Source organism: Oncorhynchus keta, chromosome 34 (genome assembly GCF_023373465.1).
Source record: "Oncorhynchus keta strain PuntledgeMale-10-30-2019 chromosome 34, Oket_V2, whole genome shotgun sequence".
Classification (NCBI taxonomy): Eukaryota; Metazoa; Chordata; class Actinopteri; order Salmoniformes; family Salmonidae; genus Oncorhynchus; species Oncorhynchus keta.
In genome coordinates, this window is record NC_068454.1 from 15,454,301 (window position 1) to 15,476,774 (window position 22,474).

Sequence of the window (22,474 nt, forward strand, 5' to 3'; positions counted from 1 at the left end):
CTTCACTGCTGTTAGCTGTGCCATGTGTTTCTCTCTCTCCTCCTTCACTGCTGTTAGCTGTGCCATGTGTTTCTCTCTCTCTCCTCCTTCACTGCTGTTAGCTGTGCCATGTGTTTCTCTCTCTCCTCCTTCACTGCTGTTAGCTGTGCCATGTTTCTCTCTCTCCCCTCCTTCACTGATGTTAGCTGTGCCATGTGTTTCTCTCTCTCTCTCCTTCACTGCTGTTAGCTGTGCCATGTGTTTCTCTCTCTCCCTCCTTCACTGCTGTTAGCTGTGCCGTGTGTTTCTCTCTCTCCCCTCCTTCACTGCTCTTAGCTGTGCCATGTGTTTCTCTCTCCCTCCTTCACTGCTGTTAGTTGTGCCATGTGTTTCTCTCTCTCACCTCCTTCACTGCTGTTAGCTGTGCCATGTGTTTCTCTCTCTCTCCTCCTTCACTGCTGTTAGCTGTGCCATGTGTTTCTCTCTCTCTCCTCCTTCACTGCTGTTAGCTGTGCCATGTGTTTCTCTCTCTCTCCTCCTTCACTGCTGTTAGCTGTGCCATGTGTTTCTCTCTCTCCTCCTTCACTGCAGTTAGCTGTGCCATGTGTTTCTCTCTCTCCCCTTCACTGCTGTTAGCTGTGCCATGTGTTTCTCTCTCTCCCCTCCTTCACTGCTGTTAGCTGTGCCATGTGTTTCTCTCTCTCTCCTCCTTCACTGCTGTTAGCTGTGCCATGTGTTTCTCTCTCTCTCCTCCTTCACTGCTGTTAGCTGTGCCATGTGTTTCTCTCTCTCTCCCCTCCTTCACTGCTGTTAGCTGTGCCATGTGTTTCTCTCTCTCTCCCCTCCTTCACTGCTGTTAGCTGTGCCATGTGTTTCTCTCTCTCCCCTCCTTCACTGCTGTTAGCTGTGCCATGTGTTTCTCTCTCTCTCCCCTCCTTCACTGCTGTTAGCTGTGCCATGTGTTTCTCTCTCTCTCCCCTCCTTCACTGCTGTTAGCTGTGCCATGTGTTTCTCTCTCCCCTCCTTCACTGCTGTTAGCTGTGCCATGTGTTTCTCTCTCTCTCCCCTCCTTCACTGCTGTTAGCTGTGCCATGTGTTTCTCTCTCTCTCCCCTCCTTCACTGCTGTTAGCTGTGCCATGTGTTTCTCTCTCTCTCCCTCCTTCACTGCTGTTAGCTGTGCCATGTGTTTCTCTCTCTCTCCCTCCTTCACTGCTGTTAGCTGTGCCATGTGTTTCTCTCTCTCTCCTCCTTCACTGCTGTTAGCTGTGCCATGTGTTTCTCTCTCTCCCCTCCTTCACTGCTGTTAGCTGTGCCATGTGTTTCTCTCTCTCTCCCCTCCTTCACTGCTGTTAGCTGTGCCATGTGTTTCTCTCTCTCTCCCCTCCTTCACTGCTGTTAGCTGTGCCATGTGTTTCTCTCTCTCCTCCTTCACTGCTGTTAGCTGTGCCATGTGTTTCTCTCTCTCTCCCTGTTAGCTGTGCTTCACTGCTGTTAGCTGTGCCATGTGTTTCTCTCTCTCCCTCCTTCACTGCTGTTAGCTGTGCCATGTGTTTCTCTCTCTCCCTCCTTCACTGCTGTTAGCTGTGCCATGTGTTTCTCTCTCTCCTCCTTCACTGCTGTTAGCTGTGCCATGTGTTTCTCTCTCTCTCTCCCGCTCCTTCACTGCTGTTAGCTGTGCCATGTGTTTCTCTCTCTCTCTCCCCTCCTTCACTGCTGTTAGCTGTGCCATGTGTTTCTCTCTCTCTCTCCTCCTTCACTGCTGTTAGCTGTGCCATGTGTTTCTCTCTCTCTCCTCCTTCACTGCTGTTAGCTGTGCCATGTGTTTGTGCCATCTCTCTCCCCTCCTTCACTGCTGTTAGCTGTGCCATGTGTTTCTCTCTCTCCCTCCTTCACTGCTGTTAGCTGTGCCATGTGTTTCTCTCTCTCCCCCTCCTTCACTGCTGTTAGCTGTGCCATGTGTTTCTCTCTCTCCCTCCTTCACTGCTGTTAGCTGTGCCATGTGTTTCTCTCTCTCCCCTCCTTCACTGCTGTTAGCTGTGCCATGTGTTTCTCTCTCTCCCCTCCTTCACTGCTGTTAGCTGTGCCATGTGTTTCTCTCTCTCCCCTCCTTCACTGCTGTTAGCTGTGCCATGTGTTTCTCTCTCTCCTTCACTGCTGTTAGCTCCTTCACTGCTGTTAGCTGTGCCATGTGTTTCTCTTTCTCCCCTCCTTCACTGCTGTTAGCTGTGCCATGTGTTTCTCTCTCTCCCCTCCTTCACTGCTCTTAGCTGTGCCATGTGTTTCTCTCTCTCTCTCCTCCTTCACTGCTGTTAGCTGTGCCATGTGTTTCTCTCTCTCCCCTCCTTCACTGCTCTTAGCTGTGCCATGTGTTTCTCTCTCCCCTCCTTCACTGCTGTTAGCTGTACCATGTTTCTCTCTCTCCCTCCTTCACTGCTGTTAGCTGTGCCATGTGTTTCTCTCTCTTCCTTCACTGCTGTTAGCTGTGCCATGTGTTTCTCTCTCTCTCCCCTCCTTCACTGCTGTTAGCTGTGCCATGTGTTTCTCTCTCTCTCCCCTCCTTCACTGCTGTTAGCTGTGCCATGTGTTTCTCTCTCTCCTCCTTCACTGCTGTTAGCTGTGCCATGTGTTTCTCTCTCTCTCCCCTCCTTCACTGCTGTTAGCTGTGCCATGTGTTTCTCTCTCTCTCCCCTCCTTCACTGCTGTTAGCTGTGCCATGTGTTTCTCTCTCTCTCCTCCTTCACTGCTGTTAGCTGTGCCATGTGTTTCTCTCTCTCCTCCTTCACTGCTGTTAGCTGTGCCATGAGACATGAATCCCTCTCAATGATGGAGGAGCAGTGTAGTTGTGGGACCTGGGTATGTTTGGGGGGGGGGGACTATCCTCGTCTGCAGGACAGTTTGAACTGGTGATCAGGCTCACTCAGGGTCGGGGGGTCGTCACAGAGAGATTTTCCTTCTGTGCTCTCTCGCTCTGATCCCGTAAAGGTCCTTCTGGAAGTGCATGAGGATGCCCTGTACCATTACTGTCCCAGACGGGTACATGTTGACAAGTTGATTAAATTTCCTCAATGTCTAGTATTCTGAGTGTCTAGCCTGGGCCAATACCCTCTCTCTTGACATAGGGTAGTGTGCTCTTATAGCACGGTGTCATGCCAGGGGATGGTCTGGTTAATATAGCTCCATGCCAGGGGATGGTCTGGTTAATATAGCTCCATGCCAGGGGATGGTCTGGTTAATATAGCTCCATGCCAGGGGATGGTCTGGTTAATATAGCTCCATGCCAGGGGATGGTCTGGTTAATATAGCTCCATGCCAGGGGATGGTCTGGTTAATATAGCTCCATGCCAGGGGATGGTCTGGTTAATATAGCTCCATGCCAGGGGATGGTCTGGTTAATATAGCTCCATGCCAGGGGATGGTCTGGTTAATATAGCTCCATGCCAGGGGATGGTCTGGTTAATATAGCTCCATGCCAGGGGATGGTCTGGTTAATATAGCTCCATGCCAGGGGATGGTCTGGTTAATATTCTCCATGCCAGGGGATGGTCTGGTTAATATTCTCCATGCCAGGGGATGGTCTGGTTAATATAGCTCCATGCCAGGGGATGGTCTGGTTAATATAGCTCCATGCCAGGGGATGGTCTGGTTAATATAGCTCCATGCCAGGGGATGGTCTGGTTAATATAGCTCCATGCCAGGGGATGGTCTGGTTAATATAGCTCCATGCCAGGGGATGGTCTGGTTAATATAGCTCCATGCCAGGGGATGGTCTGGTTAATATATAGCTCCATGCCAGGGGATGGTCTGGTTAATATAGCTCCATGCCAGGGGATGGTCTGGTTAATATAGCTCCATGCCAGGGGATGGTCTGGTTAATATAGCTCCATGCCAGGTCTGGATGGTCTGCCAGGGGATGGTCTGGTTAATATAGCTCCATGCCAGGGGATGGTCTGGTTAATATAGCTCCATGCCAGGGGATGGTCTGGTTAATATAGCTCCATGCCAGGGGATGGTCTGGTTAATATAGCTCCATGCCAGGGGATGGTCTGGGGCTCCATGCCAGGGGATGGTCTGGTTAATATAGCTCCATGCCAGGGGATGGTCTGGTTAATATAGCTCCATGCCAGGGGATGGTCTGGTTAATATAGCTCCATGCCAGGGGATGGTCTGGTTAATATAGCTCCATGCCAGGGGATGGTCTGGTTAATATAGCTCCATGCCAGGGGATGGTCTGGTTAATATAGCTCCATGCCAGGGGATGGTCTGGTTAATATAGCTCCATGCCAGGGGATGGTCTGGTTAATATAGCTCCATGCCAGGGGATGGTCTGGTTAATATAGCTCCATGCCAGGGGATGGTCTGGTTAATATAGCTCCATGCCAGGGGATGGTCTGGTTAATATAGCTCCATGCCAGGGGATGGTCTGGGCTCCATGCCAGGGGATGGTCTGGTTAATATAGCTCCATGCCAGGGGATGGTCTGGTTAATATAGCTCCATGCCAGGGGATGGTCTGGTTAATATAGCTCCATGCCAGGGGATGGTCTGGTTAATATAGCTCCATGCCAGGGGATGGTCTGGTTAATATAGCTCCATGCCAGGGGATGGTCTGGTTAATATAGCTCCATGCCAGGGGATGGTCTGGTTAATATAGCTCCATGCCAGGGGATGGTCTGGTTAATATAGCTCCATGCCAGGGGATGGTCTGGTTAATATAGCTCCATGCCAGGGGATGGTCTGGTTAATATAGCTCCATGCCAGGGGATGGTCTGGTTAATATAGCTCCATGCCAGGGGATGGTCTGGTTAATATAGCTCCATGCCAGGGGATGGTCTGGTTAATAGAGCTCCATGCCAAGGGATGGTCTGGTTAATATAGCTCCATGCCAGGGGATGGTCTGGTTAATATAGCTCCATGCCAGGGGATGGTCTGGTTAATAGAGCTCCATGCCAGGGGATGGTCTGGTTCATAGAGCTCCATGCCAGGGGATGGTCTGTGCGGAAAATTAAGTTGCTTATGTTTCCCTCTTTGCAGCAGTCAGCAAATGGTGTGTCTGGATTGTCCTTGAGGAGCTTCTTTTTGTAGTTATTCCGTGCAGTTTTATTTTAAATATCCATGGGGTACTGTACTTTGATGACATCTGCATGGGGATACGCCAGGGGGCTTCAACGGCCTCTGCATTTGGGTGGGAGAGCCTATGAAACGGCTGCCATTGTTAAGGCTCAAGAGTTTTCACACACATCACTTCAGTGCTAATTGAAGTTGCAGCCGGATCAGGTCAGTTCTGTCCTAGCAGCTAATTAGCCTTAGTTCATTTTGTTATATAAAGCTTATTAAATATCTTTTACTTTTTGGCTCCTAAAGTAGGTTCAGACGGAGTAATGTTCACTCAGTTTTGTGTTGGATGGTATTTCCAGGTTTCCGCTGTGTTTCTTATGCAGGGTTTTGTTTGCTCTAAGTTTTGTCGACTGTCCTTGGCAGTTAGTATCCATTCAGGTCATTTAGTCAAATCATGCTTTTAGGTATGGAGTTTTGAGGATAGTGTCTTGTATGTCCTTGTGGGGGGAAAAATCTAAGTTTATCTACATTTATCCAACTCTATTTATATGTTTTATATATTTCTATCTCTCTGCTCATGCTCTGTAATCTCATCATCCTCCCTCTCTCTCCCTCTCTCTCCCTCTCTCTCCCTCCCTCTCTCCCTCTCAAATCAAATCAAATCTCTTTCTCTCTCTCCCTCTTTCTCTCCCTCTCTCTAGCCCCCCCGGGTGTTTCGTCTGTGGAGCGGTCAGATACTCCAGACAGCATTGCATCATCGTCGTCCGCCGCCCCCCAGCCACAGGCCCCCTACGCAGGGATGCAGCAGGGACCCCCAGCAGCCCTCGACGGTTAGGAACACGCACACAGTAACCATTACCACCATATCTCTGCATGAATGAATATATGTAGGGAGGGAGGTTATCAGTGTGGGCCATTGTAGCCATTGGGTGGTTTAGCACCTCCAAATATCTGGGGTTAACTGGGATCCCTAAAAAACTGTTGTCTTGTCAAGACGGTAGAGCGAGTTCACCCCATGACAGTTACCAGAGGTCAGTTTGTGCTTTAAACTGATCTTAGGCCTGTGTCTCAGGGCAGCCTTAATCCAGTTGATGTGTTGTGGTACACCTCTCTGGCGTGGCAGCTTTAGGGCCTTTTTGCTCAAGTAGTGTTGTCCCAGGCCCTACCACAGAACGATGTTCCAGTCCCCTGCCCTGCTAATGGCATGTTGTTTTTTTGCTCTTATTTCCACATTGTCCTCTACAGACAGTTGGAACATTATGATTGTGTCAGTGTCACAATGGTTTCATCCAGATGATTTTCACTGCTCAGACTTGTCGTCAACCACAAATGGGGGGAATTGGTTGTCCTGCTTAATTGTTTGTGTCATGCTGTTGGACATTAAATCTAATGTAAATCACAACTGCCATCTTAGTAGGGTATTTATTAATGCCTCCATTTTAGTCTGGGATGACTAAATATTACACTTGGATTGGCCAGTTCACCAGTCCTGTTTTCAGTACAGTATTGTTACTCTGCATATCTACATGCTGTACCTATGTGAGAATGCTGTTAATCGACTACAGCTCGGCATTCAACACCATAGTACCCTCCAAGCTCGTCATCAAGCTCGAGACCCTGGGTCTCGACCCCGCCCTGTGCAACTGGGTACTGGACTCCCTGACGGGCCGCCCCCAGGTGGTGAGGGTAGGCAACAACATCTCCTCCCCGCTGATCCTCAACACTGGGGCCCCACAAGGGTGCGTTCTGAGCCCTCTCCTGTACTCCCTGTTCACCCACGACTGCGTGACCACGCACGCCTCCAACTCAATCATCAAGTTTGCGGACGACACAACAGTGGTAAGCTTGATTACCAACAACGACGAGACGGCCTACAGGGAGGAGGTGAGGGCCCTCGGAGTGTGGTGTCAGGAAAATAACCTCCCACTCAACAAAACTAAGGAGATGATTGTGGACTTCAGGAAACAGCAGAGGGAACACCCCCTATCCACATCGATGGAACAGTAGTGGAGAGGGTAGCAAGTTTTAAGTTCCTCGGCATACACATCACAGACAAACTAAATTGGTCCACTCACACAGACAGCATCGTGAAGAAGGCGCAGCAGCGCCTCTTCAACCTCAGGAGGCTGAAGAAATTTGTCTTGTCACCAAAAGCACACACAAACTTCTACAGATGCACAATCGAGAGCATCCTGGCGGGCTGTATCACCGCCTGGTACGGCAACTGCTCCGCCCTCAACCGTAAGGCTCTCCAGAGGGTAGTGAGGTCTGCACAACGCATCACCGGGGAAAACTACCTGCCCTCCAGGACACCTACACCACCCGATGTTACAGGAAGGCCATAAAGATCATCAAGGACATCAACCACCCGAGCCACTGCCTGTTCACCCCGCTATCATCCAGAATGCGAGGTCAGTACAGGTGCATCAAAGCTGGGACCGAGAGACTGAAAAACAGCTTCTATCTCAAGGCCATCAGACTGTTAAACAGCCACCACTAACATTGAGTGGCTGCTGCCAACACACTGACACTGACACTGACTCAACTCCAGCCACTTTAATAATGGGAATTGATGGGAAATGATGTAAATATATCACTAGCCACTTTAAACAATGCTACCTTATATAATGTTACTTACCCTACATTATTCATCTCATATGCATACGTATATACTGTACTCTATATCATCGACTGCATCCTTATGTAATACATGTATCACTAGCCACTTTAACTATGCCACTTTGTTTACATACTCATCTCATATGTATATACTGTACTTGATACCATCTACTGTATCTTGCCTATGCTGCTCTGTACCATCACTCATTCATATATCCTTATGTACATATTCTTTATCCCCTTACACTGTATAAGACAGTAGTTTTGGAATTGTTAGTTAGATTACTTGTTGGTTATTACTGCATTGTTGGAACTAGAAGCACAAGCATTTCGCTACACTCGCATTAACATCTGCTAACCATGTGTATGTGACAAATAAAATTGGATTTGATTTGCTGATGTATATGTAACATACAGTGCATTCAGGAAGTATTCAGACCATAATCTTTCCCACACGTTACATTACAGCCTTGTTCTAAAATAGATTAAATACATTTTTCCCCTCATCTACACACACTACCCCATAATGACAAAACAAAAACAGATTTTTTTTTATGTTTGCAAATTCCTAAAAAATATTTTATTTATTAATTATACGTATTCAAACCCTTTGCTTTGAGACTTGAAATTGAGCTCAGATGAATTCTGTTTACATTGATCATCTTTGAGATGTTTCTACAACTTGATTGGATTCCTCCAGTAGTTAATTAAATTGTTTGGACATGATTTGGAAAGGCCCACACCTGTCTATATAAGTTCCCACAGTTGACAGTGCATGTCAGAGCAAAAACCAAGCCATGAGTTCGAAGGAATTGTCCGTAGACCTCCGAGACAGGATTGTGTCGAGGCACATGTGACAGAATGGCGCCAGTGGGGGATGGCTGCCGTTTTACGGGCTCCTAACCAGCGTTGCTTTTTTTTCACGCTGTTTGTAACAGTACATAATGTTGCTGCTACTGTCTCTTATGACTGAAAACAGCTTCTAGATATCAGAACAGTGTTTACTCACCTAGACTTGGACGAAGATTTTCTCTTTAATGTGTCCTATGCGAAGGATATACTGCTACTCGGGAGACCAGGCCCAAATCCCTGTCATATTCACATGAAGAAAAGACAGAAATAAAGGAGGCTGGAGATCGGTGTGATTTGCGAGAATTTGTTGGCAAGTGAGTAACCCTCCTCAACCGTCCCTTCTATTGGCCAACATGCAATCACTGGAAAATAACTGGATGATCTCTGCTCGAGACTATCCTGCCAACTGTTAACTGTAATGTCTTGTGTTTCACAGTCGTGGTGGAACAACAAGGATAATATACAGTTGGCTGGGTTTTCCGTGCATCGGCAGGACAGAACAGTTACGTCTGGTAAGACGAGGGGTGGATTTCTCAGTAACAGCCGGTGCGCAGTCTAATATTAAAGAGGTCTCTAGGTATTGCTCACCTGAGGTAGTGTGGTCTCCAGTTTATGATGAGGTACTCTGTCTACCATTTTTCAGAGCCATCTATTTACCACCACAACCCAATGCTGGCATTAAGACCGCACTCAATGAGTTGTATAAGGCCATAAGCAAACAAGAAAATGCTCACCCCGAAGCGGTGCTCCTAGTGTCCGGGGACTTTAATGCAGGCAATTTTAAATCCTTTTTAGTTCATTTCTACCAGCATGTCACATGTGCAACCAGAGGAAAAATAACTCTAGACCAGCTTTCCACACACAGATGCATACAAAGCTCTCCCTTGCCCTCCATTTGGTAAATCTGACTATAACTCTATCCTCCTGACAACCGCTTACAAGCAAAAACTAAAGCAGGAAGTTCCAGTGACTAGCTCAATATGGGAGAGGTCAAATGACACGGATGCCACGCTATAGGGCTGTTTTGCTAGCACAGACTGGAATATGTTCCGGGATTCATCCAATGGCATTGGAGTATGCCACCTCAGTCACCTGCTCCGTCAATACGTTCCTTGATGTCTTCGTCCCCACAGTGACTTTACCTACATAAGCCATTGATTACAGGCAACATCTGCAACGAGCTAAACGGCTAGAGCGGCCGCTTTCAAGGAGTGGGACAATAATCCGGACGCTTCTAAGAAATCCTGCTATGCCCTCAGACAAACTATCAAACAGGCAAAGCATCAGTAAAGGACTAATATGGAATCCTACTACACCGGTTCTGACGCTTGTTGGATGTGGCAGGTCTTGCAAACTATTACAGACTACAAATGGAAACCCAGCCACGAGCTGCCCAGTGACGCAAGCCTACCAGACGAGCTAAATGCCTTTTATGCTCGCTTCGAGGCATGCAACACTGAAGCATGCATGAGGGCACCAACTGTTCCGGACGACTGTATGATCACGCTCTAACCTATGTGAGCAAGAGCTTTAAACAGGTCAACATTCACAAGGCTGCGGGGCCAGATGGATTACCAGCACGTGTACTCCGATCATGCGCTGATCAACTGGCAAGTGTCTTCACTGACCATTTTCAACCTGTCCCTGGCAGAATCTGTAATACTTACATGCTTCAAGTACACCACCATACCCCATGTGCCCAAGAAAGTGAAGGTAAACTGCCTAATTGACTACCGCCCGTAGCACTCACTTTGATAGCCATGAAGTTCTTTGAAATACTGTTCATGGCTCACATCAACACCATCATCCCCAAAACCCTAGACCCACTCCAATTTGCATACTGCCCCATCAGATCCACAGATGACGCAATCTCAATCACACTCCACACTGCCCTTTCCCACCTGGACAAAAGGAACACCTATGGAAGAATGCTGTTCATTTACTACAGCTCAGTGTTCAACACCATAGTGACGACAAAGTTCATCACTAAGCTAAGGACCCTGGGACTAATCACCTCCCTTTGTAACTGGATCCTGGACTTCCTGATGGGCCATCATCAGGTGGTAAGGGTAGGCAACAACACATCTGCACGCTGATCCTCAACACGGGGGCCCCTTGGGTGCATGCTTTGGCCCCTCATGTTCACCCATGATTGCGTGGCCAGGCTCAACTGCAACACCATCATTAAGTTTGCTGATGACACAACAGTGGTAGGCCTGATCACTGACAACGATGAGATAGCCTATAGGGAGGAAGTCCAAGACTTGGGTGGTGTGTTGCCAGGACAACAACCTATCACTCAACCTGAGCAAGACAAAGGAGATGATCGTGGACTGCAGGAAACAGAGGGCCAAACACGCTCCCATTCTCATTGACGGTACTGTAGTTGAGTGTCGAGAGTTTCAAATTCTTATCGTAGTTCAAACACACCAAGACAGTCGCGAAGAGGGCATCTTTTTGCATGGGTCTCCAGATTTTGCATGGGTCTCCAGATCCTCAAAAAGTTCTACAGATGCACAATCAAGAGCATCCAGACCGGTTGCATAACCACCTGGTATGGCAATCCGACCATATTGCTATTTTGTTTTTATTACATTTTTTTATTACATTTTTACTTTCCTTTATTTAGTAAATATTTTCTTAACCAACAATGCAGTTCGAGAAATGGAGTTATGGGCTTGTAAGGAAGCATTTCACGGTATTCGGCATATGTGACATACAATTTGATTTTGATTTGAGAAAATGTGTGCAGCATTCAAGGTCCCCCAGAACACAGTGGCCTCCATAATTCTTAAATTGAAGAGGTTTGGAACTAAACTATTTTTGCCAGTCCTGTCTGGTCCAGCAACGGTGGGTTTGTGCCCGTAGGCGACATTGTTGCCGGTGATGTCTGGTGAAGACCTGCCTTGCAGTACTCTTGCCTCCTTGCAGGGAGGTGACCAAGAACCCGATGGTCACTCTAACATTGGCCTAGAGTTCCTCTAAGGACAACCATCTCTGCAGCACTCCACCAATCAGGCCTTTATGGTAGTTTGGACAGATGGAAGCCACTCCTCATTACCCTATTTTACATTTTTTTTGTTTATTTAGTAAATATTTTCTTAACCAACAAAGCGGTTCAAGAAATAGAGTTAAGGGCTTGTAACTAAGCATTTCACAGTAAGGTGTACTGATGTATTTGGCGCGTGTGATCAAATAAAATTAGATTTGCTTTGAGTAAAAGACATGACAGCCCGCTTGGAGTTTGCCAAAAGGGACATAAAGACTCTCAGACCATGAGAAACAAGATTCTCTGGTTTGATTAAACCAAGATTGAACTCGTTGGCCTAAATGCCACGCGTCATGTCTGGAGGAAACCTGGTTCCATCCCTGTGGTGAATCATGGTGGTGGCAGCATCATGCTGTGGGGATATTTTTCAGTGCCAGGGACTGGGAGACTAGTAAGAAGTACAGAAATACTTCATGAATACCTGCTCTCGACCTCTGACTGGGGCAAAGGTTCACCTTCCAACAGGGCAACGACCCTAAGCACACAGCCAAGACAACGCAGGAGTGGCTTCGGGACAAGTCTCTGAATATCCTTGAGGCTCACCTAGAGCCCAGACTTGAACCCGATTTAACATCTCGAGAGAGACCTGAAAATACATGTGCAACGCTCCCCATCCAACCTGACAGAGCTTGAGATCATCTGCAGAGCAGGGGAGAAAATCCCGTAAATACAGGTGTGCCGAGCTTGTAGCGACATACCCAAGAAGACGCAAGGTTGTAATCGCTGCCAAACATGCTTCAACAAAGTACTAAGGGTCTGAATACTTATGTAAATGTCATTTTTCAGTTTTTATAATCTTTATAAATTTAGCAAAAAATCAAATCTGTTTTTGCTTGGTCATTTGTGGGGTATTGTGTGTAGATTGAGAAAGAACACAGAGCTTCAACTCTAGGACCCTCTGGGTATTCCCATAATGGTGGTGATCTGGAATCAACACAGCTTCAACTCTAGGACCCTCTGGGTATTCCCATAATGGTGGTGATCTGGAATCAACACAGCTTCAACTCTAGGACCCTCTGGGTATTCCCATAATGGTGGTGATCTGGAATCAACACAGCTTCAACTCTAGGACCCTCTGGGTATTCCCATAATGGTGGTGATCTGGAATGAACACAGCTTCAACTCTTGAACCCTTTGGGTATTCCCATAATGGTGGTGATCTGGAATCAACACAGCTTCAACTCTAGGACCCTCTGGGTATTCCCATAATGGTGGTGATCTGGAATCAACACAGCTTCAACTCTAGGACCCTCTGGGTATTCCCATAATGGTGGTGATCTGGAATCAACACAGCTTCAACTCTAGGACCCTCTGGGTATTCCCATAATGGTGGTGATCTGGAATGAACACAGCTTCAACTCTTGAACCCTTTGGGTATTCCCATAATGGTGGTGATCTGGAATCAACACAGCTTCAACTCTTGAACCCTCTGGGTATTCCCATAATGGTGGTGATCTGGAATCAACACAGCTCGAAAGTAACTCTCTTACCAGGTAACGAGGTATGCTCTAGTTTTTGGCATCTCAGTATATGACACAGGAAGGGAGGGGACCGAGGAACATGTTGTGAGTCAGTCTTATTATTAAGCTACCTCATTATTTTGGATGTGATGTTTTTTCATTGGCAGGCACGTCTTTTGGCTCTTCTGGCTCTCCGTAGCCGCCTCCATCCCTGGAGACGTCTCTGATTTCACCCAGAGAGACCCATAACCAGCTCACTGACAAAACCCCACCACAGGATCCAAACCACAGCTGGTACACGCGCGCACACACGGTAGGCTCGTTGAGCTGTGGCTTGAACACAGAGGAACCATACCAGGGCCTCTAAACCGCACTTGGAACAAAGAGAGTGCGGTTCCATATGGTGTTGGTTTGACTGTGTTCCCCAGACCAGCTTTGTGGTTTTGGCTTGGGCAGGGTTCAGGCTTCTCCAAGGGGTTTGGGTTGAGTTTAACAGAGCCAAGACACTGCTAAGAGTCTAAAGTTAGTCATTCTTCCGTTCGTCGTACTTATTCAACTCAGTCGTACCCTTTATATTCCAGACCCTTGCACTTTGTGTTGGTTATTAGTTTTAGTTTGTCCATAAATGACTGTGCGGTCATATAACGGTCACGGGCTGTTACGAGGTTCAGTGTGACATCGCTGACTGTGTGGTTGGCTGGTCGTCTTCTGGAGTTCATAATCCTCATCCTCCCTCTGCTCATCCGTTCCTCCCTCTCTCCCAGACTTCCAGGGAGGAGAGAGGCTCTGGGGCTGCAGCTGTTGGCCAGACGTCTGAATCAGGCTGCAGGGACACGTTTTTCTCTATCCCAACGCGCTGGTGAGAGCGAGACCCCAAATGTTCCCTTAGTTCGGGAGTGTCCATAGGGTCTGTACAAAGACAATACATTGAAGACGGATCATCGTTGAACAGGAATAGTCTCAAAGGATCAGTGCACTTCTGCCAACATGTTGGGAATGAACATGTTGATTAAGGGTGTGGTGCCTTGACAATATGCACAGAGGACTTCTTCAGAAACGTAACGAGGACACTGATCATGTACTTTGGGGGTAGATGGACCAGTCACTCTCTCGTCTCTGTCAACATTTGGTTTGGGTTTACACGTAAACATGGAGCTAACAAGATCCATAAGCAGAAGATTTCTAGTGGCTGTCTCATTTACACTGAGTGGACAAAACATTATGAACACCTCTTTCTATGACTTAGACTGACCAGGTGAATCCAGATGAAAGCCACGATCTCTTATTGATGTCACTTGTTAAATCCACTTCAATCAGTGTGATGATGAAGGGGAGGAGACGGGTTAATAACAATTGAGACATGGATTGTGTATCTGTCATCCAGAGGGTGACTGGGCAAGACAAAACATTTAAGTTCCTCTGAACTGGTTATGGTAGTAGGTGCCAGGCGCACCGGTTTGTGTCGAGAGCTGCAACGCTGCTGGGTTTTTATACACTCAAAAGTTTCCCGTGTGTATCAAGAATGGGCCACCACCCAAAGGACATCTAACCAACTTGACACAACTGTGGGTATCATTGGAGTCGACATGGGCCACCTTGTAAAGTCCATGCCCTAACAAATTGAGGCTGTTCTGAGGGGAGGGCGGGTGCAACTCACTATTAGGAAGGTGTTTTGTACAGATGACGATCAACCCTAGATAAGGAATGTTCTGTGTTTGTTTGTCTCTGAGTTTTAGCACACCTGTTCACCCACCACTGCACAGACGGTGTCTTTGATGCTTTATCAGATGGAATACCTCTCCAGCTTGAATTTTTGCTGTCAGAAGTATTACAATGTGAACCTTTAATCCGTCTGTCTGCTTATTTCAACACATGGCAAGAAAAACAAATTGATACAATTTAAGGCCAAGTGGTAAACAATGCAGGCACAAGGGATGGGGGTGTAAGCATGCTGGTCTAGTGCAAAGTCTAGGTCCAAAAGGTTTTTAACAGCTTCTACCCCCAAGCCATTAGACTCCTAAACAGCAAATCAAATGGCAAACTGGACTGTTTGCATTGAACCACCCCCATGTTTACGCTGCTGCTACTCTCTGCTTATTATCTATGCATAGTCACTTTACCTCTACCTACATGTACGTTACCTCGACTAACCTGTGCCCTTCACACAACGACTCTCTACCGGTACCCCCTGTATATAGTCTCACTACTGTTACTTTATCGTTGCTCTTTCATTATTTATTTTAGTGAATACTGTTTATCACTTTTTCTTGACTGCATTGTTGGTTAAGGGATTATAATAAGCATTTCACTGTACCTGGTGTATTCGGTCCATGTGACAAATACATCATTTGATTTGAACTCGCCCCTGCAGGTCCATGTGCTCAACATCCATAGAGTACAACCCTACCTCACACATGAAGCAGTGCTGGCGCTGGTCATCTCCCGTCTGGACTACTGCAACTCGCTGTTGTCTGGGCTCCCCGCTTGTGCCATCAAACCCCTGCGCCTTATCCAGAACACCGCAACCCACCTGGTGTTCAACCTTCCCAAGTTCTCCCATGTCACCCATATCCTCCACACACTCCACTGGCTTCCAGTTCAACCTTCCCAAGTTCTCCCATGTCACCCATCTCCTCCACACACTCCACTGGCTTCCAGTTCAACCTTCCCAAGTTCTCCCATGTCACCCATCTCCTCCACACACTCCACTGGCTTCCAGTTCAACCTTCCCAAGTTCTCCCATGTCACCCATCACCTCCACACACTCCACTGGCTTCCAGTTCAACCTTCCCAAGTTCTCCCATGTCACCCATCTCCTCCACACACTCCACTGGCTTCCAGTTCAACCTTCCCAAGTTCTCCCATGTCACCCATCTCCTCCACACACTCCACTGGCTTCCAGTTGCCTTCGGAGCAGCGAGAATAACTGCCTACCTTCAGGCTCAGCCCAGTCCCAAGTTCTCCTCCGTCCTGGTGGAAACAGCTTCACCCTGAAGCTTTGACAGCAACCTCCATGCCCATCTTCAAAACCATTTGGAACTCTGCCTCTTCAAGGAGTATCTTAAATAATCCCACAGTACCCCCCTCGCACAACCTCCTCAGCCCCCCACACACACACAAAAATAAATAGACTTGTGTGTACTCGCACTTGACCCACCCTTACTGGCTCTGACTTTGCTGATACCTGCTTTATTGATGAAAACGTACTTACTATGACTGTGTGTGGTTGTTCCACCTAGCTATCTTAAGGTGAATGCACTGATAAGAGCATTTGATAAGAGCATTTGCTAAATAACTAACGTAAATGTAATACCAGCTATATTATCTTGTTTCCTTTCTGAAAACATCCCTAATAGGCTTGAGAACTACAGTGAAGCAATAACATTCCAGATAATTTTTCCAGCTCTGTTTTGTGTTCAGCTGAAGGGATGTGCAGGCAGCCGGTCTCTCTCCATAGAGCCACACTGATTTCTCTGTCCTCTGGGACTTACATTTACTGATCAGAGATGAATTCTTCTGGCCAATGAGGCCTGACGGCAGCTCCATCCACCCCTCTATCGGATTACATAACACACATGATGGATAGCAGACAGGAAACCAAGACGGAGAGAAAGTCAGCACCTACATGCTCGCGAGCACACACACACACACACACACACACACACACACACACACACACACACACACACACACTTTGTGATTCTCACTCGAGCACCATGGTGCTCACATTACAGGGGTTAACAGTGGGCTTACAGCTGATTCATAGATGCAGTCCTATAGATCAGTATGTCTGGTTTCATTGTATAGACTTTTCACAATTTGGGGCAAGATGGTAGCCTAGTGGTTAGAGCGTTGGGCCTTGTCAGCTTTTTACCTTGTCAGCTTGGGAATCGAATCCCCGAGCTGACAATGTAAAAATCTGTTGGTCTGCCCCTGAACAAGGCAGTTAACCCACTGTTCCCCAGTAGGCCGTCATTGTAAATAAGAATTTGCTCTTAACTGACTTGCCTAGTTACATTTTTGTAAATGTTTGAATCATGTTAGATGAGTGATCACCAATGGTGGAGGAATGAAACATGGTTCTTTCATCTGGTCCAGACTTGGGTCAAAATGTATTTGTCCTTAATGTACCTGAAGTATTTGAAAGAAAACAAATAGCATTTCAACCCAGACACGGACCTACAGTATGGATCTGGACCTGGGAGTGTATAAGATGGCTTCATGTGTCTGTGTGGCACCCTGTCTGTCTGTAGTAGACGGTCTTCATTAGTTCCCCAGTCCACTGCAGCTCAGACCCTTGTTTTGTTTATCTTCCTCTGACTTTGAGAAAGTTTGTCCCCTGCAGGTTTTGGGTCAGTTTTATTCGGGCACATTTGTGCCCCAGCTGTTTGGACCTGTGTTTGTGTGTGCATTGTCTGTGTATCTTTCAGCCACTGCGCGTGTGTGTGTGTGTGTGTGTTTTGGAGTGAACTACCACTTCAGTGAGTGTTTAATCAGCCTAGTGATAGCCTAGCACAAATGTCCCTGCAGAACTTGTTAGAATTATGTCTAGTCCCTTTTCCGTCACAAAGGAGTTCCATAGGGCTCTGTTACGGGCCCTCTGAGTGGAAAATCTACGCTCTGTTTTAACTGGCACATGAAAAAACAGTGAACTTTAGCAAAAATAAAAGCATTGGTCAGGCAGCTGTGCCAGACAACCTCATGTTAATCAGCTTTGACCTGCGCAGAAGAAACCATCAAATCAATTTAGCAGATGTTATTGTGGGTGTAGCAAAATGCTTGTGTTCCCAGCTCCAACAGTGCAGTAATATCTAACCATACACAACAATACACACCAATCTAAAAGTAAAAGAATGGAATTTTCATTGCCTGTCGCAAAAAGTTTGTCAGTGTCTTGAGGTCTTTGAAGCTCGGCGGTCTGGTCTAGTCCACATTGAGAGCACACTACGTGTATGTGCCGTTTTGTGTTTTTAAACTAGTCTTTATTTTCAGACACTCTTTAACCACACTACTCAGTCCATGGTATTGAGCCGACTTTCTAGTCTAGACTTTCAAATGTGACATGGACCTGAGAAAGAGAGAGAGACACACACACACACACACACACACACACACACAGACCTGTGAGGTTATGGCTAATTAAAGTTGGGAGGGAAGTGTCTTGTCTACTGACACAGACAGGCCTGTTTAGACAGATGGCACCCGCTCTGACCCAACACGTCTATCCAAATAAAAGTGTTTGTGTGTGTGCGTGTTTAGCTTGGAGCTGTTCAGATGACTGTAATGTGCCATAGAGAGTGTCTAGGCGCAGGGCTTTGAAGAACCAGTCCTGTTTTATTTTAGTGCTCGGGGCTGTTTGCATTAAGACGATCCTGTCTGGTTCCATCCAGACACCCAGTTGTGTGTGTCTGTCATACTGATGTCCTCCATCTCTCTTCTCCAGGTCAGATGTACCAGCAGTACCAGTCTCCAGGTGGATACCCTCCCCAGCAGCCAGCACCGCAGCAGCAGTATGGCATGCAGTACCCTGGTAAGACTGACACTTTCCCTCAGAAAAGGTCCAAGAAGGTCATGCTGATCTTATAACAATGGCCCAGACTTTCACAGGAATGATGCTATAAATGTGAAATCGATTACAATCAAAAGTTATGCTGTACTTCTCCCCCCAACTCTCTCTCACTCAGCAGGATGCAACCCCCAGCCCGGCACCCCTCAGCCTCAACAGCAGCAGTTCCAGAACTACCCTGCCCCCACCTCCCAGGCACCCGCCCCCAGCCAGGGCCCAGCCCCCGGCTTTCAGGGAGGCCAACAACAGGCCGCTCCACCCCAGGGTCCCCAGCAGTACCCCCCAGGGGCCTTCCCTCCCCAAAACTACACCTCCCAGGCCAACCAGCCTGCCAACTACAGCCTACCCCCACCTCCCAGTCTGGCCAGGGTTACCAGGCCCGTCCCAGCTACACTCCTCCCCCCGGTAGCAACGTTACCCCCCCCCCTGGGGCGTCCAACCCCTATGCCCGCAACCGGCCCCCCTTCGGCTCGGGCTATGCCCAGCCTGGCCCTGGGTACCGGTAAAAGAGAAGGAACGGAAAACATTATCCACACTGCTCTGTCTCGACCCCTCCACCACCACACACAAACCCATGTTATTGTCTGTGTTCTGTCTTGACCCCACCACCACCACCACACACAAACCCATGTTATTGTCTGCTCTGTCTCGACCCCACCACCACACACACAAACCCATGTTATTGTCTGCTCTGTCTCGACCCCACCACCACACACACAAACCCATGTTATTGTCTGTGTTCTGTCTCGAGCCCTCCACCACCACCACCACACACAAACCCATGTTATTGTCGGTGTTCTGTCTCGACCCCACCACCACACACAAAACCCATGTTATTGTCTGTGTTCTGTCTCGACCCCACCACCACCACACACAAACCCATGTTATTGTCGGTGTTCTGTCTCGACCCCACCACCACCACCACACACAAACCCATGTTATTGTCTGTGTTCTGTCTCGACCCCACCACCACACACACAAACCCATGTTATTGTCTGTGTTCTGTCTCGACCCCTCCACCACCACACACAAACCCATGTTATTGTCTGTGTTCTGTCTCGACCCCTCCACCACCACACACAAACCCATGTTATTGTCTGTGTTCTGTCTCGACCCCACCACCACCACACAAACCCATGTTATTGTCTGCTCTGTCTCGACCCCACCACCACACACACAAACCCATGTTATTGTCTGTGTTCTGTCTCGACCCCACCACCACCACACACAAACCCATGTTATTGTCTGCTCTGTCTCGACCCCTCCACCACCACACACAAACCCATGTTATTGTCTGTGCTCTGTCTCGACCCCACCACCACCACACACAAACCCATGTTATTGTCTGTGTTCTGTCTCGACCCCACCACCACACACACAAACCCATGTTATTGTCTGTGTTCTGTCTCCACCACCACCCCAAACCCATGTTATTGTCCACCACCACCACACACACAAACCCATGTTATTGTCTGCTCTGTCTCGACCCCCCACCACCACACACACAAACCCATGTTATTGTCTGCTCTGTCTCGACCCCACCACCACACACACAAACCCATGTTATTGTCTGTGTTCTGTCTCGACCCCCACCACCACCACACACAAACCCATGTTATTGTCTGTGTTCTGTCTCGACCCCACCACCACACACACAAACCCATGTTATTGTCTGTGTTCTGTCTCGACCCCACCACCACCACACACAAACCCATGTTATTGTCTGTGTTCTGTCTCGACCCCACCACCACACACACAAACCCATGTTATTGTCTGCTCTGTCTCGACCCCACCACCACACACACAAAACCCATGTCTGTGTGTCTCGTGTTCTGTCTCGACCCTCCACCACCACACACAAACCCATGTTATTGTCTGCTCTGTCTCGACCCCTCCACCACCACACACAAACCCATGTTATTGTCTGTGTTCTGTCTCGACCCCCACCACCACACACAAAACCCATGTTATTGTCTGTGTTCTGTCTCGACCCCACCACCACCACACACAAACCCATGTTATTGTCTGTGTTCTGTCTCGACCCCCACCACCACCACCACACACACAAAACCCATGTTATTGTCTGTGTTCTGTCTCGACCCTCCACCACCACACAAACCCATGTTATTGTCTGTGCTCTGTCTCGACCCCATGTTATTGTCTGTTCTGTCTCGACCCCTCCACCACCACACACAAAACCCATGTTATTGTCTGTGTTCTGTCTCGACCCCACCACCACCACACACAAACCCATGTTATTGTCTGTGTTCTGTCTCGACCCCACCACCACCACACACAAACCCATGTTATTGTCTGTGTTCTGTCTCGACCCCACCACCACCACACACAAAACCCATGTTATTGTCTGTGTTCTGTCTCGACCCCACCACCACCACTGTGTTCTGTCTCGACACACAAAAACCCATGTTATTGTCTGTGTTCTGTCTCGACCCCACCACCACCACACACAAACCCATGTTATTGTCTGCTCTGTCTCGACCCCTCCACCACCACACACAAACCCATGTTATTGTCTGTGTTCTGTCTCGACCCCACCACCACACACACAAACCCATGTTATTGTCGGTGTTCTGTCTCGACCCTCCACCACCACACACACAAAAACCCATGTTATTGTCTGTGTTCTGTCTCGACCCCACCCACCACCACACAAACCCATGTTATTGTCTGTGTTCTGTCTCGACCCACCACACACACAAACCCATGTTATTGTCTGTGTTCTGTCTCGACCCTCCACCACCACACACACAAACCCATGTTATTGTCTGCTCTGTCTGTTCTGTCTCGACCCCACCACCACCACACACAAAACCCATGTTATTGTCTGTGTTCTGTCTTGACCCCTCCACCACCACACACAAAACCCATGTTATTGTCCCTGTCTGTGTTATTGTCTGCTCTGTCTCGACCCCACCACCACACACACACAAACCCATGTTATTGTCTGCTCTGTCTTGACCCCACCACCACCACACACACAAACCCATGTTATTGTCTGCTCTGTCTCGACCCCACCACCACCACACACAAAACCCATGTTATTGTCTGCTCTGTCTTGACCCCACCACCACACACAAACCCATGTTATTGTCTGCTCTGTCTTGACCCCACCACCACCACACACACAAACCCATGTTATTGTCTGTGTTCTGTCTCCACCACCACACACCACTGTGCTCTGTCTCGACACACAAACCCATGTTATTGTCTGCTCTGTCTCGACCCCCCACCACCACACACAAACCCATGTTATTGTCTGCTCTGTCTCGAACCACCCATGTTATTGTCTGCTCTGTCTCGACCCCACCACCACCACACACAAACCCATGTTATTGTCTGTGTTCTGTCTCGACCCCACCACCACCACACACAAACCCATGTTATTGTCTGTGTTCTGTCTCGACCCCTCCACCACCACACACAAACCCATGTTATTGTCTGTGTTCTGTCTCGACCCCACCACCACCACACACAAACCCATGTTATTGTCTGTGTTCTGTCTGTCTCGACCCCTCCACCACCACACACAAACCCATGTTATTGTCTGTGTTCTGTCTCGACCCCACCACCACCACACACAAAACCCATGTTATTGTCTGTGTTCTGTCTCGACCCCACCACCACCACACACAAACCCATGTTATTGTCTGTGTTCTGTCTCGACCCCACCACCACACACACAAACCCATGTTATTGTCTGTGTTCTGTCTCGACCCCACCACCACCACACACACAAACCCATGTTATTGTCTGCTCTGTCTCGACCCCACCACCACACACAAACCCATGTTATTGTCTGTGTTCTGTCTCGATTGTTATTGTCTGTGTTCTGTCTCGACCCCACCACCACACACAAAACCCATGTTATTGTCTG

General features: G+C 48.0%; 1 protein-coding gene and 1 long non-coding RNA gene across 2 annotated transcripts in view; one reads left to right on the top strand and one right to left on the bottom strand.

Moving 5' to 3' along the window:
• LOC118366607 (protein TFG) overlaps positions 1-19,338 on the top strand; it is a 36,909-nt gene extending 17,571 nt beyond the window's left edge. Inside the window, 4 exon segments of the mRNA XM_052493226.1 lie at positions 5,735-5,863; positions 18,457-18,543; positions 18,698-18,928; positions 18,931-19,338. Coding sequence (XP_052349186.1) covers positions 5,735-5,863; positions 18,457-18,543; positions 18,698-18,928; positions 18,931-19,085 — 602 coding nt within the window. The 3' untranslated portion in view covers positions 19,086-19,338.
• LOC127915019 (uncharacterized) lies at positions 19,006-21,376 on the bottom strand. Its single transcript, XR_008089853.1, has 4 exons — positions 21,331-21,376; positions 21,036-21,181; positions 19,493-19,841; positions 19,006-19,131 (listed from the first exon to the last, which is right to left on the bottom strand). It is a non-coding gene; the product is annotated as an uncharacterized LOC127915019 (long non-coding RNA).
• Between the last annotated feature and the right edge of the window lie 1,098 nt (positions 21,377-22,474).